Here is a 17,114-nt window from a genome sequence, read left to right as displayed (position 1 = left end):
TGCTTTGCAATAATAATTCTATTAGGACGTCCGTCCTCAACTCACGCGTCCCATTTCGATCCTGTGACCCCTCCCCACCGCTCCCTCTGCTCCCCCATGCCCACTCTGCCCGTGACCCCCCCCCCCCCCGGTCCCTCCGCTCCCCCACGCCCACTCCACCCGTACTCTCCCCCATGCCTACTCGCTGCTGCACCGCCACGGCGCTCTCCGGGCCTACTTGCGCCTCTAGGACGAATGCCACGCCCACGCGACAGCTCGCTACCATCTCGTCATCCGAGCTCTCTCCCTCCCTCCCCCACCGGAGACGAGGAAGACCACAACGGCTCCAATAAGGTCGGTTGGTCCTTCTCTGGATCTAAACCACCCTCCTCCTCCTCCTCCCTCTTCTCCTCTGGATCTGAGCGCTTCTCCTCCTCCTCCTTCTCTAGAGCCCTCCTCATCCTTGGATCTGAGGGACGCGGCGGTGGTTAGGGTTTTGACAAGCTCTGGGGTCCTATTCTCTCCTCCCTCCGGTGAGCTCAAAGGTGATGGATCAGGGGCTCTTAACATGCTTTTTTTTGTTCCTCCCGTGTTGTAATAGGTTTTTTGGGATGTTGCAACAGATGATTGTCGAATGTTGCAATGAGATTTTTGGGTCATTGCAACAGATGTTATTGCGATGTTGCAGTACTACTGCTTTTCGATGTTATAGTACATAATTTTTTATGTTGCAGCATATAATTTTCGATATTGCAATATATATTTTTTCTGAAGTTGCAGTATATGTTTTTCGATATTGCAGTATATGTTTTTCGATGTTGCAGTGCATATTGTTTCAATGTTGCAGTACACATTTCTCGTTGTTGTGGTACATATTTTCCGATGTTGCAGTGCATGGTTTTTAATGCTACGCTATATATTTTTACGATGTTGCAGTATTTATATCTCGATATTACACTACATAGTTTTTTTATATATTTATAATGTTGCACTTAAAGTGTTTCGTGCTCCGGTGGATACCATTGCATTCTGTTCTGTGGGGGAGGGGCGGATGGTTTTGAGAAGGAAAGCGACGTCCGGACACAGCGCTAGCGCCGGACATGCTGGCTCTACGATGCGGTCGATGCCCGATTGCTTTGCCGTGTATAGCGACGGGATTCAGTTTTGTCGGTGTCTGCGTAGAGCAGTGAGTGGAACACGACCGGCACGTGCACGACGTCCGTGAGATCAAAACTCAACGCATCTGATTAACCCTGTCGAGAAATGGGGGAGACCAGAGCAAAGAAGGAAGGGGCCGCCGACCGCCGGCAACCTGACGCTGGTGGCGCCGGCGGAGGTGGAATACGCCCGTTGCGGCTGCGACGAATCCAAGTATCACTGGGGCCCTTGCCGACTGGCAGGCCTGCTAGGTCCCGTGATTCAAGCGGAGGTGATTCACTGATTCCACTCCCCCGCCGCCAGTTCGATCAGGTCGCCATCTCCGCCCTCCCCAACCGGCACCAAGCCAGCCAATGGCGCTCGAGGAGGCGCAGGGGCCACTGGCCGCCGGCGAGGCATGACGCCTATCTGGCAGCTGGCTAGGCTCCGAACTGGTTCGAGCCGATCCCCATCTATCCACCCAGGTACAGGTACGCACCGACGATGGATTCGTTGCAAAATTTCTCCAAAAGCCAGTCAAAATCAACTGATTTCCTACAAACATTCGTCATGCTCGCTGCTCGCCATTGTTATTTTACAGTGCTCTTCTAGATATATATCACATCAACACACTTCACACCAGGCTAAACACGCCATTATTTTACACTGGCTATCAGCCTCCTGCACGGCCGAGGTGTTTGCAGTCTTCAGGATCTATGCAGTTGCGCTGGATGTGCCGGCTGACACGCTCTGGAGGTAACGCTCCACGACGTCGAGGCCGCAGAGCTCCTTGACGACGGGCATCGTCGCCGGCACGTCCATCTGGAACGTCACGGCGGAGTTCGCGGGCCCAGTGCAGACAGAGAACTCCTTCCTGGCGGCCCTGATGGCCTCCCTCATCGCACAGTGCACCGAGGACGCGAGAAGAAGCGGTGCCTCGCCTGACGCTGCAAAGATCAAATCCAGAGTATGTCAGGGTCGCAGGCAGCCACTGTTGCCTTGTTGGTGAGCTCAAGTTGCAGTATTTTGTCAGTTCTCAGGAAGTTCAGAAAAGTCTGCAACGACCAAGAATGTACGAGGGGATGACACATTGTGAGAGTAGTTTCACCTTTGGATGAAAGGACACGCTTCTTGTCGGGGGCGCTGTTGATCAGCTCGACGTTGAACTGCTTCGGGATGGTGTCGACCGTGGGGATCTTGTACGTCCATGTGCCGTCATGGATGACCATGCCATCGGCGTTCGTCTTGTACTCCTCATCTGTGAAGAAGCCCACTCCTTGGATGAATGCGCCTTCCACCTGAGTGAATCAATAGCAGTGTTCAGAGCAGGCGTATTTCCATTGGCAACGGTCTACAACATCAGGTTTTGTTTGAGGCTAACCTGGCCCAGGTCTACTGCAGGGTTCAGGCTCTGACCGCAGTCATGAACAAGGTCGCTCCGTAGGATCGTGGTTGCTCCTGTCAGTACATCAACTTCCACCTGTGATAAAATTTCCAATCATGTCTCAGCTTCGAGAAGAACTGAAACTGCAGCCTCCAACAATTTGGCTTGTTAATTGCATTTACAGTGTCATTATAGCAATTTGGATCAGGGGTACCTCACTAATGCCAGCTCCATAGTTCAAGTAACTACTGGAAGTTGGATCAGGGTTCCAGTATGCATGCGCCGATAAGTTCGCACTTGCCATACTTGCCTGCAAACGACAAACAAATGGCACGAACAATAGGAACTGTCCAATCATGAGTTCCTCACACTTATTTGCTACCGCTACTGATTGCAGTACATTGATGATGGAAATGAGGGAGGCAAAAGATTTGAATAACTACATGTGATTCTTGGTATCTGTTTCAATCAGGTTAATTGGTATGCGACAACAGATAAAGTCATAACATAAGGGTATTTTCACCTCAGCAATCAAGGCACTCCACTCCACTGTGCCACCCTTAGCCTCCAAACTCTCCTTTACAGGCTTCAGCCTTTCAACAAGTATAAGGCACGATTGCCGAACTGCTTCGCAACTATTTTCAGAAGTGGTGCTCCCACCGGTGAACCCTCCCTGGATCACGCTCAACGTGTCGACCTGGATAACCCGCACCTTGTCAAGGAGGCATTCCCCACCATCAGCGCACAGCTGTCCCAGCCCGAATGCTGTCATCTGCTTCACTTTCGTCCACAAGCCCTGGCCTATCTCAACCCCTCCAACCTCAACAGCAATTGAACCGTCATTCATGATAGACACCTTGCCTGGAGCAGCCCGAAGCCGCACCTCAAATGTGATAGGTACACAAGAAATGCCACGTTTCTTCCACTTGTTGCTGTTATTGAAGTGCTCAACCATTGTAGCTCTGTGCTGATAGTCTGGAGACAAGGCCAGCTTATCAAACATGGTGGCCAGGGTGTATGTGGAAGCTTCACCCACACTTTCTCCGTAGAACACTGCAAGGCTCTTGAAGTCATGAAGGTTCTTCCTCCTAATGGTGTTAGTATCAACTGAGAGCACCGATGCAACATGCTCAATGATGGCTTCTGCAATAAATGATCCCTGCACATCTCCAGGAGCCCGCATTGTTGTCTTTGACGAGACATTCGTCTTGCAGAGCTTGATGTTAAATGCAAGAGCCCCCCAGTTGTACTTTATGAAACTGCTTATGATATTAGTTGGCAATATTGCACTAAGATCCGGTGCTGTTCCAGCATTGAGACCAAGGTCTAGGTGTAGGGCTGTGATCCTGCCATCTGATTTGAACCCAACAGAGTACTTCGCTTTCATAGGGTGTCGCCCACCTACTATTATCATGTCCGTCTTGCGATCAAGGTACATCTTAACTGGACGCTGTAGCTTGAATGCGGCAACGGCACATGCACATGCAATCTGACAAGGAGGAAACTCTTGGTTATCTTTTAACACATTTGCATCTCAAACAGTCTTCTGTTCAGATCATGCACTTCAGTAGACAATACATTATTAATTGTACATAGACGATGTTTAACAAAGCAAAGCTCTAGTTAATCAGGACTTACGTGTATTGCTTTCATTGCTTTTCCACCAAAGCCTCCGCCTACTCTTCTGGTGATCACACGGACATTGTGAAATGGAATGCCAAGGCACCTTGCAACTAAATCTTGTGTGATCTCAACAAATTGCGCCGAGGAATAGATGGTTATGCAGTTGTCTTCATCAGGAATAGCTAGTGCCACTTGTGTCTCCATGTAAAAATGGTACTGGGATTCAAGCTTTACCTGTGGAAACAAAAAGTACTTGGTGTGAGTGTTGCCCTTGCTGGACACTTTTAGGTCTCAGAGTATGCCCCCTTTTGGCCTTTGGAATAAAAGGAAGTACTATGTACCTCTGCTGACAAAGTGTGATCAGCCTCAGAAACCCCTTGGTCGTAATCACCAACTGGCTTAGGAGATAAAAATGTGGGAATCTGGAAGTAGCTGTTCTGTTGGATGGCATCTTCTATAGTCAGAATTGGTGGCTGCAAATTTTCTGTGCTATACTCAACAACAGCTTGCTTTGCAGCCATATAAGCATACCACTGTGTTTCAGCAATCTGAGTGATTGAAAAGCAACATGGCGTGGTAAGGTTGCTAGAATTTTGAAGATTCTGGGTATACACTAACTTATTACTGGTTCATTTAATCTTATAAAGGTCAGTTAAGAAACCTTACCACGACGCCAATATTTTGACCAGCAAATTCAACAACTTGATCTGCAAAAAGTGCTTCTTCTCCCAGCATCGGGTAACTGGATCCAATATTTTGTCCGCCTCTGGGAATATCCTTTGCAGTGATGACTGTGATGACCTTTTGTGAAGCCAAAGATGATTTGAAGTTGATGCCCTTCACATGAGCATGAGGGCGTGTGCTGTAGATAAATGCTCCATACAGGCAACCCTTGGGAACAGGGATATCATCGACGTACACAGCCTCCCCTGTGTAAGAAACATAAATATAGTTCAGTGCATACAGTAACCAATAATGTGAGAGAAATATGTATATGGTTGTAGCTTATCATATGGTTCAATACTGACAAAACTATTTGACTAAAATGAACGGAAGGATCACTATATTTTTTAGAATATGCTGAAGAAAAGTTATAAACTGAAGCTTAAGCTATCGAAATCAAACTTATGGCAACGTTGTACATTGGAGAAAAAATATATACCAGAAGCTTGGAGCTCTGCCCCGACTTTCTTGATCGGCTTGCCGACTGGCTTGTATTCATCACCGAAAACCATTTCTTGTCTTGAGTGTATTGGCAAATAATTTCTATCAACCTTAAGATGCTCCTTCAGTGAGTACCCACTGCTAGTATCTCCAGTTCCATTAGTATATGATCCATTGATGACGTTAACCTTTGCTGGTTCATTCACGCTTTTGGTTAAGGAAGATAAGAAGGTGAACAAGAAACTGACAGCCAAACTGATCCTATACTCAGGATGTGTTGTGCCTTCTGATGGTGAAACAGTCTCTTTAAGCAACTGAACTGCTTTAAGTATAACAGAAGAGCTCACCGGTTTACCCTTCAGAAAAGCCTCTACCTTGCTAGCTCTGATGGCATGATCAATTCCATAAGCGCCGAACACCAAGCATATATCCTCCATGAGATTCTCCCCTGAAGCTGCATCAGCTGAAGTCCTTGCCAAGAAAGCAGAATTGACATATGAGACGGCATTGCCAAATGGCCGAGGCGCTGCTCGGAATGTCTCAAAGGTGATGCCATCTGAATCCCAATTTGGGATAAATATGCTCATCAGCAGGGTCCTAGAATCACATGGAGACTGCTGCAAGAAGTCCTCCAAAGTAAGGCACAGCCTTTTGGAAGCCACCTGGATTGTGACTGTTGTACCTGCAGCTAGTAGTACAGTTGCTATGTCTGACTCAAATGACAACCTCTGTGCCATGATTATGTTGCCACCTATGGTTGCTGTGTTCCGAACAAATGGTGAAGCCACTTTGCTTAGGTGATCGGCAATTTTTCTGAAGACCAGATTTCCATCTGACAACACCTCAATCGCTTTAGAGATGGACACAACTGATCCAAGCTCAATTCCCTTGCTGCTGCTGATGATGACTGATAGCTCTGGGATTCCTTTAATGTCGATGTACTTGTCATAGAGGTCCTGATCCTTGTACACTCCAGACCCAGTGTTTGAAGCTACAATCTTCACAGAATTTTCATCAAACCAGTTGGAATCAAACAACCTGTGGAGCTCTTCAATGCTTTCAGGGTGGTACCAGTCGTCACTGGAGACTGCCACTGCAGCACCATTTGCATTCTCCCTGGAGGACATGATCTCAGACTTGAGGAACTCCGGGAAGGTGCAGACTGCGCCACTATTGTAGCCAGGTAGTTTGCTGACAGTAGCAGGTTCATTGCCCTTCCTCCAGAAGCAGTTGAGACCCAGATCCTCAAGGTCCACGTCTGCCGCGAAGCTCTTGCAGGCGTCGACGACGGGCCTGTATCCGGTGCACCGGCACAGGTTGCCAGACACGGCCTTTTCAGCCTCCGAGGTGGTGAGCTTGGAGAAGCCCGTGGGTGGGGTAGGACGGCTGGCCACCTTGTCGGCCTTGACCAGCGCGGAGAAGATAGACATACAGATGCCCGGCGTGCAGAAGCCGCACTGGGAGGCGTGGAAGCCCGAGAGACGCTGCTGCACTGCGTGGTAACCATCCTTGGTGTTGCCAATGCCCTCGCTCGTGGTCACCGAGCAGCGGTCAATGCTACGGAGCAGTGTCAGGCAGGAGCTCGCTGAGAACTCGGTCACCTCGTCAGTGGCCGAGTTGTACTGGGAGACGAGGACCACGCACGCACCGCAGCCACCTGCCGCATTAGGAAATTGTGAACACACAACAGGTACAGGTTACTCTCTGTCTCATAAATAGCTGCACATCTGTTATCAACATTTGTATCTCTTATATGTTTATTATAAAAATATGTTTTATTGTGAGGAATTTTGTGGTGCTTAATCAAATTATACTTATTGCACATCATAAATACTAATAACTTTTTTTGTATATATTTAGTCAAAAGTTTGACTCTTTGAAAAATGAGGTGTGCAATTATTTTGGGATGGAGGCTCTTTATTTTTCACTGAACACATATATAGGACTACAGAAGGACTATCTTATCATTTCATTTTAGATAAAAATGCAAAGAATGATGCTATTTTCCATTTAAAAAGTGCAAGAGGTTAGCGCAATTGTGCTGTGCAAATTGCACACCGTTGCTTCTTTCAAAAGAAAAGAAAAATAAGAAGAGTTTCCAAGACTAATCTATCTATCTGTGTATGAAAATCTTTGCTTCATGCGCCTGTTAATTTTTAAACATGAAGCACAATTTGCTTTCTTACATTTTATCTATTTGGAGAGGTTTCTTCATTCCTTTTCTGAATAATGATGCTGGCTCCGTATTGGTGGGGCATCGTGGCACACAGGTTAGATGAAAATGAAACTAGCAAAGGTGGATTAGTGATATATGTTCACGTGTCCTAGTCACATGCGGTAGTTTTTCTTTCCAACTGCTTTTATACCTTGGATATTTTCGTATGTGTCTGGAATTTATTTTAGGTGTCAACAGATAATGTTTCCTACTTATTTTTTTGTTTTGAAAAGAGACTAGCTGAAGATTTTTTCCAAGCACGGCTATAGCAAGTAGACGGGTTTGTGGATACGGGCGTCCCAGTCAGTATATCATGTCACACATGACTAAGAGAAACTCTCGTTTGAAGGATCGATACACTTCCTCTCACGCTACTGGAAGGAGCTGTGTATGATCAGACATAACAGAGATGTGGCAGACCTCCATGGTAAACAACCGGTAATTGATTCTTTGTTTGCAGGGGGCAAGAAACGAAAGGTGTGGATAGTGGATGCCATGCCACTGGAGAAACCCAGACGAGGGATGGATCAAGGTGAATGTTGATGAGCCTTTAACGACAAAACGAATGAAGGGGCCTTGGGTGTTGTGATGTGGGATGCTGCTGGAAAGGCCTTTCTTACTTCTTGGTGCTTTGTGAGGAATGCTAGGGACGCCGAAGAAGTGGAAGCTATGGCGGTTAGAGAAGGTGTTCGCCTTGCTGCTGAATGTGGGGTGGGGGGCTACCCGTGGTGATTGAAGGTGACTGCAGTACTGTGTGCCAGATGCTTCAACGCCAAGGGCGAGAACGATCTAAGCTACACTTTATTGTTGATGATGAAGCAATCCAGGCAAGTAGTGCGCTGAGTGGAAGGTGTTCCACATAAGAAGAGTTACTCTACTGAGTAATAAAAATACCTCTCTTTTCCTCGCAAAAAAAAGTCAATATACCATGTCGGTTGATTTCCTCGTTTTAGTCTGCAGCTGTTTTTCATACTATTTTTTTTTCATTTCATAAGCTTTACAAATGGCCTAGTGATGTGGCTGAATGTGAGCCGCCGGGCGGTGGCTGACTTGTACACACCAGTCTTTGAACAAGTCCTTTCTTCGTCGAATAAACCAGGAAAGGGTTTTGTGCAAGAAAAAAACATCTAGCACGCTTGATGAAAAAAGGTAGCACTTGTGCCATTTTTTCCGTCGAAATTAAATATCTCCTTCGCCTTTCAGTTCCTATATACAGTATACTGCTTCGGTTAGGTTGTTGGCATGTCAGTGAGATGGTGACATGCCAAAATGGCGAGAGGAGCAAGGAAACTGGACACCGGAGCTGTACCTGAAACCCATGGAAACTTGATTGAAACGAACGAGACAGCGCCATCCCTTACAATGAAGGAAGGGGGCAAAACGGAGCACGCTGATGATGATTTAGGTTACACTGATCTACATGCCTGGTCCGTGACAGGGGGCCAGGGGCGTTGCTAGCCTTGTTTACTGAAGTTGTTTGGGGTGATATGTTCACCCCCAAGATGTAGGCTTTTAGGTACAGTTCCTAAAAAAATAAACACTTATTTTTTTTTCTTTTTTCAATATATATTTTGTGGTAAAACCTTTACAGCCTTCCGGAAAATAAAATGACATAAAATCCACATCCACGGTCTAGTGGACTAGATTTAGCATGTTATAACTTAACGGTTACTATTTGAGGTAGCGGACCGCTATAGCGGTCCGCAATTCTTCATAGCAATCATAACAGCATGCTATGGTATGCATCAAATAACCCTAACCTATTTTAACTACCATGAGACTGATGAGGTTACTGCTTCTAGGAATGATAACGAATCATGGTTCTATAACTATTTTATGCCTCTCTAATATTTTTTTTTGTACACTCTGATATGTGGTGAATTAATGTGCGTGTGAAACACCATATTTTTTTTCTTAATTAAAGTATGTGAGACATCAGTTATTTAAGTGCAATTAAAAGCTTCTATATATATATATATATATTCATTATTCATGATATATAGACATAAATTTATATGTGATTATAGATACATTGGAACTTAGAACCTCATTTGCGTTGGGAAGGCTTCTCGCAAAACAGCTCTAGGTTCTAGGGAATATTCAACACTATAACTAAGGAGTCGTTTTCTCTTTTTTTTTTTTTTTTTGAGATGAACTAGGAGCGGGTGAAGTTGGTATATTTAGCTTTAACTCCGATTATGGTTCTGGTTTAGACTTATCCGGAGGAGCTATAGCCAAAAGTGCCCTACCAAACATGATCTTTGGATCTACGATTCGCTAACTCAATACCAATCAACTACGAACCCGCTATGCGTTATCATTACCTTGCTTTAGACTTGACATGCTTCAAAAGAATAGAAAGTAAAAAAAAAAAAAAAAAAAAAAAAAAGAGATGCTACTCCGCTCTAGATTATACGTCGTCTCAGGTTTTTCATATCTATGTAAATGTATCAACCTGGTGGTCATTTGCCCGCTCGTACAACGTACTCGTACCTTCGCCGCAGCCGAGCTTGGGGCCTCTGACGGGCGTGTGGGTGCGCAGGAACTCCAGCAGCGTCGTCGACGGGTCCACGCCGGCCGCCTCGTACCGCTTGCCGTTCACGGCCAGCACCACCGTCGCCGCCGCCTTCGCCGTCGCCGCCGCCACCTCCTCTGGCCTCCGCTGCATCGAGTCCTAGTGCACGACGGAGCTGCTGCTGTGCTCTGCCGCCTCTGCTCTCGTGGCAGTGTATGCCTTTGCTTATACTGGGAGTCTCCGAGAGGCGCCGCTGGTGACGCACGCGCTGACGACGCCGGCAGGTACGGTGCCTGCGAGAGCGAGAGCGAGAGCGATATGACGCTGCACGTCCGCGACCAATGGGATCTCCACGCTCCCATAGTCTTGACCTCGTCTATCTATCCAGCGCAGTGACAGTAGTTTTTCTTTTTTCACAAAGAAAGGACGGCGAAAAGGGTTCTGCTTAGCAGAAGAAAATCAGCTAAGTTTATAAAGGAAACTGAGCCAAAAAAAAACGTACGACAAGCAAAGTGAAAAATTGTACATGCCATTGTGACTACAAGTATGGTTGATATCGAGCCACCTCAGCTTGTTATAGCTCGGCTTTATCAAGCTAGCTCGGCTCTATAAGTTCAGTTCGGCTCGGCTCGTTTGGCCGGTTGAGCTGGCTCGTTTGGCTCGTGAGCTAACTTAAATTTGTTTCTGCCTGTTGAGGTTATCCATCCAACAAAAGATAGAGATGAGTACTGATTTAGATAAAGCAAAATAAATAAAAAGACGGATGATTTGGTGTTGGTTTAGGAAAATCAAGAAAAAAAAACAAAAGCTAATGCTTGCTGCTGTGCATTGGCTTGCACAGGAGTAAGCAAAGCTGCGATTGCAAGGCCTAGCGAGCAGTAGGTGCCGGGCGACTTACGCGTGTGCCACGTGCAGTGGCTGAGGAGGAGAACAGCCGAGCATGCATGTGTTTACGGCTACGCCTGAGCTGAACGGCGGATGGGGGAAGTCTAGAGCTTAGGGGTGGGAGCGTGGGAGTTGGGGGCTAGGATTTTATCATATTTGGTCAATGGGCCATGCCATATTTGGGCTGATTCAAGTTGCTATCATCTGATTTACCTTGCTCGTTTTAGCTCGCGAGCAGCTCACTGGCTGGATTGAGCTGGCTTGTTAATTAACCGAGCTAAAGTGATGGCTCAGCTTGTTTAAAAATTCAAACGAGCCGAGCTCGAGCCTAGCCACTAACAAACGAGTTGAGCGAAGTAGCAAGTTACGAGTTTTCCGGCCTAACTACAAGGGGTAGATACCAGTACATCTTGGGTCTATAGCTAGATCGCAGTACATAGACTCAGTACGCCAGTGGAGTTGTGGGCCGGTGGCACTCGGCAGTCAGCTCTAATCATAAAACTACTACTGTTTCTGCACAAATTCGATCACACCGGGTGTCACATTGTGTATTAGATCCGGTGTTTGGATACTAATTATAAAACTAATTACAAAAACCGAGACTAATTCACGAGACGAATCTATTAAACATAATTAATCCATCATTAGAATATGGTTACTGTAGCACCACATTATCAAATCATGAACTAACTAGGACTAATAGTCGTCTCACAAATTAATCTCAATCTGTGCAATTAATTTTATAATTAGTCTATGTTTAATATCAGGGACGAATCTACAGCTAGTTATTGGGGTTAGATGACCCCGACGACTTCCTGCAAGTTCCATTACAACACTGAATTTCATAGAAGAGAAATGTGATATATAAGCATGAGTCTTATACGTTGATCCCGGCGACTAAAATCTCCGGCTTCGCTCCTGTTTAATACTCCAAATCAATGTTTAAACATCTGATGTGACAGGGACTAAACTTTAGAAGAGGAAACCAAACACCGGTGAAAAATAAATCCTGTCAGATTATTATTCCATCCAAAATCCAGAATTTACTGGCTGGTAGTAGAGAAAAAAAAACTCCATAATCATATCTGTCGCCGACCAGCCTGGGCACTTTTTACCCGCAAACCACAAACCGAACCGAACCGAACCGCACCGAACCGAAATATCGGTTTGTTTGGTTTTTTGTTGTCGGTTCGGTTTATGGTTTTGCACTGTTCGGTGTTCGGCTTCGGCTTCAGTTTTCTACTCCTACTGAACCGAACAAACCGAAGTGCATGCTGCAGACCAGAAAACTGGAAACACCTCCGTCGAGTCGTCGACCGTCGCCTCACGCGGTCATGCCCTCAGTCCCTCACGGCCCATAGTTCGACGGCCCATCAAGACGCAAAGGAAACCCCCATCCGGCCATCCCGCAGCTCAGCACGCAGAGAGGCAGCGCCGCAGCCGCTCATCCCGCTCTCTCGGACGCTCGCCATTCCCTTCCCTAACCCTAAATCGTCGAGTGGCGGCCGGCGGGTGACTGGAGCAGGTCACGGCGAGCCGGCGAGGAGAAGGGAGGCAGGAGGCGGAAGGCTGAGAGCGCAGTCGCAGCCTCATAGGGACCAGGGAGGAGGCGCGGCAGGCGGCCAGGCGCCCGGCAACACCCTCGTGAAGTTCTTCGACCAAGACAACGGCGGCGCGGACGAAGCAGTCCTCCAATGTAAGTTTAGATCGAGCTTCAATTCTTCTTCTGGTCTTCTCCTTGCTGTTGTTAATTCCTGATTTGAAACATTTCGTTTCTAGATGGGGGACACAGATGAAACTGTTGCTTGTGAGATTAATCAGACTCAAACTTAAGAAACTGAAGCTGGAGCGTCAACGACTGGAGTGGTAGATGCAAGCAAGGAGCAGCAGGAGAGCAAGGATGGAGAGAAAGCGGATGAAGAATCCAGGAAAAGGAAACCCATGGCTCTAAGATCTGATGTATGGGATAGTTTCAGCAAGGTCAAACTTGATAATGGGGAAGAGAGAGCCAAGTGCAAGTGGTGTCAAAAGCTGTTTCATTGTGGCTCAAGAACAAATGGTACGTCATCCTTGAAAGCTCATCTGAAGATTTGCAAAAAGAATCCAAACAAACCAGTAGTTGATAAGCAAGCAACTTTGCAACTGACACCATGTGCTGGCACTAGTAGTATGGGTATTGTAACCACTTGGAAATTTGATCCTGATAAACTTAGAAGGATTTTTGCTGAGATGATAATTGAAGATGGACAACCATTTATGTTATCTGAACGTTCTGGTCTTAGGAAATTAATGGCAGAAGCATGTCCACGGTTTATTCTGCCATCTAGAAGAACAATCACTAGAGCTTGTGTTAAAGTATATGAAGATGAGAAAGAAAAGCTTAAGAAAATTTTTAAGGAAAATTGTGAAAGAGTTTGCCTCACAACTGACACATGGACTGCAAAGAATAGCCAAAACTACATATGTGTTACAGCCCATTTTATTGACAATGACTGGAACCTAAGGAAGAAAATTATTGGTTTTTTCTTGGTTAAGGGCTATAGAGGGGAGGACATTGGGAAATCATTAGAGAATTGTTTGGCTGAGTGGGGCATTGACAAGGTTTTCATAATAACAGTAGACAATGCTAGTGCAAACAATAACGCAATTAAGTATGTGAGGCGGATCTTGAATGAGTCAAAAGGTTGTTTTGCTGAAGGAGAGTACCTGCATATGCGATGTGCTGCTCACATTATCAACCTAATAGTAGGTGATGGGTTGAAGGAAATTGATATATCAATTCAGCGTGTCCGTGCTGCTGTTAAGTTTATCAGGTGTGGAACATCTAGGTTGGTAAAATTTAAGAAATGTGCTGAGTTAGCCAAGGTACAGAGCAAAGCATTTCTTAACTTAGATATTTGCACTAGATGGAACTCAACCTACCTTATGTTAAATGCTGCACAGAAGTACCAAAAAGCATTTGAAAGATATAGTGATGAAGACCCATACTACAAATTAGAATTAGAAGGAGAGAATGGTCCAGGGGTACCAATAAAAACAGATTGGGATAAGGCTAGGAAGATGGCTGAGTTTCTTGAACACTTTTATGACCTCACTCTCCGTGTTTCTATACAAAGTCGTCCAACATCTCACACTTATTTTCATGAGATTGCTGATGTATTACTTCTGCTGAGAGAATGGTGTCATAGTGAAGACAACCTGTGTAAGAAAATGGGTATGAGAATGTTAGTGAAGTACTACAAGTATTGGGGAGATAAGTATGGTGAGAGATTGGGAGACAGAGAGAAGAGAGGAGAGAAAGATAAGGGGGATCAGCTGCTCAACTTCATTGTTTTCTTCTGTGTTGCTATTGATCCTACATACAAACTTTCAAAATGCATTAGAATAGGAATTAAGGTAATGTTTGGGGATACAATAGGAGAAAAGCTGTGGGATACAGTGAACACTTATTTTCGTGCTTTGTTTGAAGAGTACAAGGAAATGTATGCCCCAAAAGATAAGGCACCACAACCTACTGAATCTGAATCAGCTGAAACCAGCACAAGAGTGAGTAGGTGGATGTCAGTAATTACTGAGCAGATTAACAGTGAGGGTGGAACTATCAAATCTGAGGTAGACAAGTATCTATCAGAAGATAATGAGCCGGACACAAAAGGATTTGACATTCTAAAGTGGTGGAAGGCTAATTCAACAAGATTCCCAATATTATCTAGAATGGCCCGTGATCTGTTGGCGATTCCTATCACCTCAGTTGCCTCTGAGTCAGCCTTCACTGCTGGTGGCCGAACTCTTGATGACTTTAGGACCTCACTAACCCCAAAAATGGTTGAGCGCCTCGTTTGTGCAAATGATTGGCTTCGTGGAGGAAACTATGTTAGTGTTGAAGAGGACAGCGAACAAATGTTTTTGCTTGAGGAAGGTAACATATTAAATTATTAGTTGCTTCTAATGTGCTTCATGATTCATACACTGTACTAACTTAGATCATCTATTCTTTATTTATTTTAGAACTTGGTGGCCTGTCCATTTCTAAGGAAGCTACTACAGCTACTTAGTCCTGATCACCTGGTAAAAGGTAAATTTATATTGCAGGTTTTGTACATAAGTACATTCATCTGTTTAATATTTCTTGGACTGCTGAGATTCACATTCACTAACTGAGATCACTTGATGGCTGCAGGACTGTGGACTGCTGATGCTCCAGTCATATGATGCTTGCAGTACTTCAAATGTGATTCTGTCCGGTACTTGTCTCCCCACTTGGTGTCTTGGTGTATGGAATGGATCCTGGCATATGATGCTGCTGCTAGCCTGCGGCTACTTCTCTATTTGAATAATGAAGAACTCTTGAATCTATGTAATTCTATTTTGTATTGTCTTGAGGCTTGTAAGCTTGTAAGCTTGTTGATTTATTGAATTTATGTAAGCTCGATGATTTGTTGAATTCATACACTGTACTAATATATCACTTGAGGCTTGTAAGCTTGTTTTCTGGAGTGCTTGAATTTATGCAAGCTTGCTGCTTGTAAGCTTGTTTTCTAGAGTTTCGGTTATTTCGGTTAAAACCGAAAACTGAATAGAAAAAATCGAAACTGAATTCTGCGGTTTCCTGTTTTCTGGAGAACCGATCGGGGGCTGAAGTCTGAAAACCGAAGTTTTAAATAACCGAATTAACCGAACCGAATTGTCGGTTAAAACCAAACGCCCAGACTGAGTCGCCGATCTGGACGAGATGCAAATTATTAGAAATATGACAAGCTTAGCGTACGAAGAGTCATCTAGAATGTGAACAGCTCTTAGCATATGAAGAGTCGTAATGTATGGATGTATCCTGGAATTATAAAACCACTTGCTAATGAATGGAAACTGAGGACAATTATTCTTACACAAATATTTATATGATTGGCCACACGCCACGTACAGCTTTGAGAAATCAGATTCTCCGCACCCACAATCCCACGTCATACAGAGGTGCGAGTGTGACGCTTTGTACTAAAGAATCGAGTAATTTCAATCAAAGGAACGGCTACGTCCACGTATCAGCAAAAATTCAATACAGAATTTCTTCAGAAACCAGTCAAAATCACAAGATTTCCAACATACACACTCGTCCTGCCCAACACGAACGAGCTGGACGAGCTTGGCAATGTGATGGCATTGTCTCTCGCGTTGGCATGCAGTGCGCCGGGGGCTGCCTGATGCATGCCTTCTGGACCTATGCTTTGGCTGTGGTTGGGCCGGCAGCGGACACGCTCTCCACGACGTCCAGGCCGCAGAGCTCGTTGACGACGGGCATCGTCGCCGGCACGTCCATCTGGAACGTGACGGCGGAGTTCGCGGGGCCACTGCACACCGAGAACTCCTTCCTGGCGGCCCTGATGGCCTCCCTCATGGCGCAGTGCACCGAGCATGCAAGAACCAGCGGTGGCTCGCCCGCCCCTGCAACAGAAAAAATGGTTCAATCCACAGCACACCATGTCAGGGTTTCAGTTTCGGGCAGCAGCCAGTGCGGTGCTTTCAGTTACCAAGAAAGCTGAGAAAGTCTGCTAGGATTTGGAACGAGGACCAAACATTGTGCAGAGAGAGAGAGAGAAAGAGAGGCACTCACCTTTTGAAGACAGGACGCGCTTCTGATAAGGAGCGCTGTTGAACATCTCGACGTTGAACTGCTTTGGGATGGTGTCCACTGTGGGGATCTTGTATGTCCATGTGCCATCGTGGATGACCAAGCCGTCTGAGTTCGTCGTGTACTCCTCGTTGGTGACGAAGCCCACTCCTTGGACGAATGAGCCTTCGATCTGGGTCGATCGTGAAAAGTGTTCAGAGGAGCAGCACGTTTATGTTGATGGAATGGTCTGCAGAAACAGTTTTTCTTCACCTTTGGCGATAACCTACCTGGCCCAAGTCGACGGCAGGATTCAAGCTCTGCCCACAGTCGTACACCAGGTCACTCCGTAGAATTGTGGTTGCTCCTGTCAGGACATTAACTTCCACCTGTGATGTTCATTGGCAGAGTTCCAGTCACATACATGTCAGCTTTGAGAAGAATCGAAGCTGCAGCCTCCAACAATTTGGCTTGGCAGTTGCATCTGCACTGCTATTTTTTTGAACGCGACTAGTATAGTAATTTGCACTGCTAGTATAGTAATTTGGAAAAGGTGTATCTCATTGATGGCAGCTCCATAGTTAAGTAGCTAGTGAAAGTTGCATCA

At 45.7% G+C, this 17,114-nt stretch overlaps 1 protein-coding gene and 2 pseudogenes across 1 annotated transcript; 1 reads left to right on the top strand and 2 right to left on the bottom strand.

Moving 5' to 3' along the window:
* Window positions 1–1,625: 1,625 nt before the first annotated feature.
* On the bottom strand, window positions 1,626–10,305 carry LOC136516599 (indole-3-acetaldehyde oxidase-like). The gene is made up of 10 exons (XM_066510041.1): window positions 9,996–10,305; window positions 5,286–6,944; window positions 4,790–5,052; window positions 4,465–4,671; window positions 4,139–4,357; window positions 3,024–3,989; window positions 2,715–2,810; window positions 2,498–2,596; window positions 2,225–2,414; window positions 1,626–2,063 (listed from the first exon to the last, which is right to left on the bottom strand). Exons 1-10 carry the CDS (start codon window positions 10,168–10,170, stop codon window positions 1,831–1,833), a joined length of 4,107 nt encoding a protein of 1,368 aa, XP_066366138.1. The 5' UTR covers window positions 10,171–10,305; the 3' UTR covers window positions 1,626–1,830.
* Window positions 10,306–12,681: 2,376 nt separating this feature from the next.
* LOC136536066 (zinc finger BED domain-containing protein RICESLEEPER 2-like) lies at window positions 12,682–14,957 on the top strand (annotated as a pseudogene).
* A 1,160-nt stretch (window positions 14,958–16,117) lies between these two features.
* The window catches only part of LOC136536065 (indole-3-acetaldehyde oxidase-like), a 34,842-nt pseudogene continuing 33,845 nt past the window's right edge, over window positions 16,118–17,114 (bottom strand).

Source organism: Miscanthus floridulus, chromosome 2, assembly GCF_019320115.1.
Source record: "Miscanthus floridulus cultivar M001 chromosome 2, ASM1932011v1, whole genome shotgun sequence".
Classification (NCBI taxonomy): domain Eukaryota; kingdom Viridiplantae; phylum Streptophyta; class Magnoliopsida; order Poales; family Poaceae; genus Miscanthus; species Miscanthus floridulus.
This window is presented reverse-complemented; position numbering and strand designations above follow the sequence as displayed.

Bases quoted from the DNA above. Each gene is read 5' to 3' on its own strand.
- LOC136516599 (XM_066510041.1), bottom strand. From the start codon at position 10,170: ATGCAGCGGAGGCCAGAGGAGGTGGCGGCGGCGACGGCGAAGGCGGCG. The intron at 6,945-9,995 runs GTACGAGTACGT...CTAATGCGGCAG, and splicing joins CAAGCTCGGCTGCGGCGAAG to GTGGCTGCGGTGCGTGCGTG. The intron at 4,358-4,464 runs GTACATAGTACT...TTGTTTCCACAG, and splicing joins ATCACACTTTGTCAGCAGAG to GTAAAGCTTGAATCCCAGTA.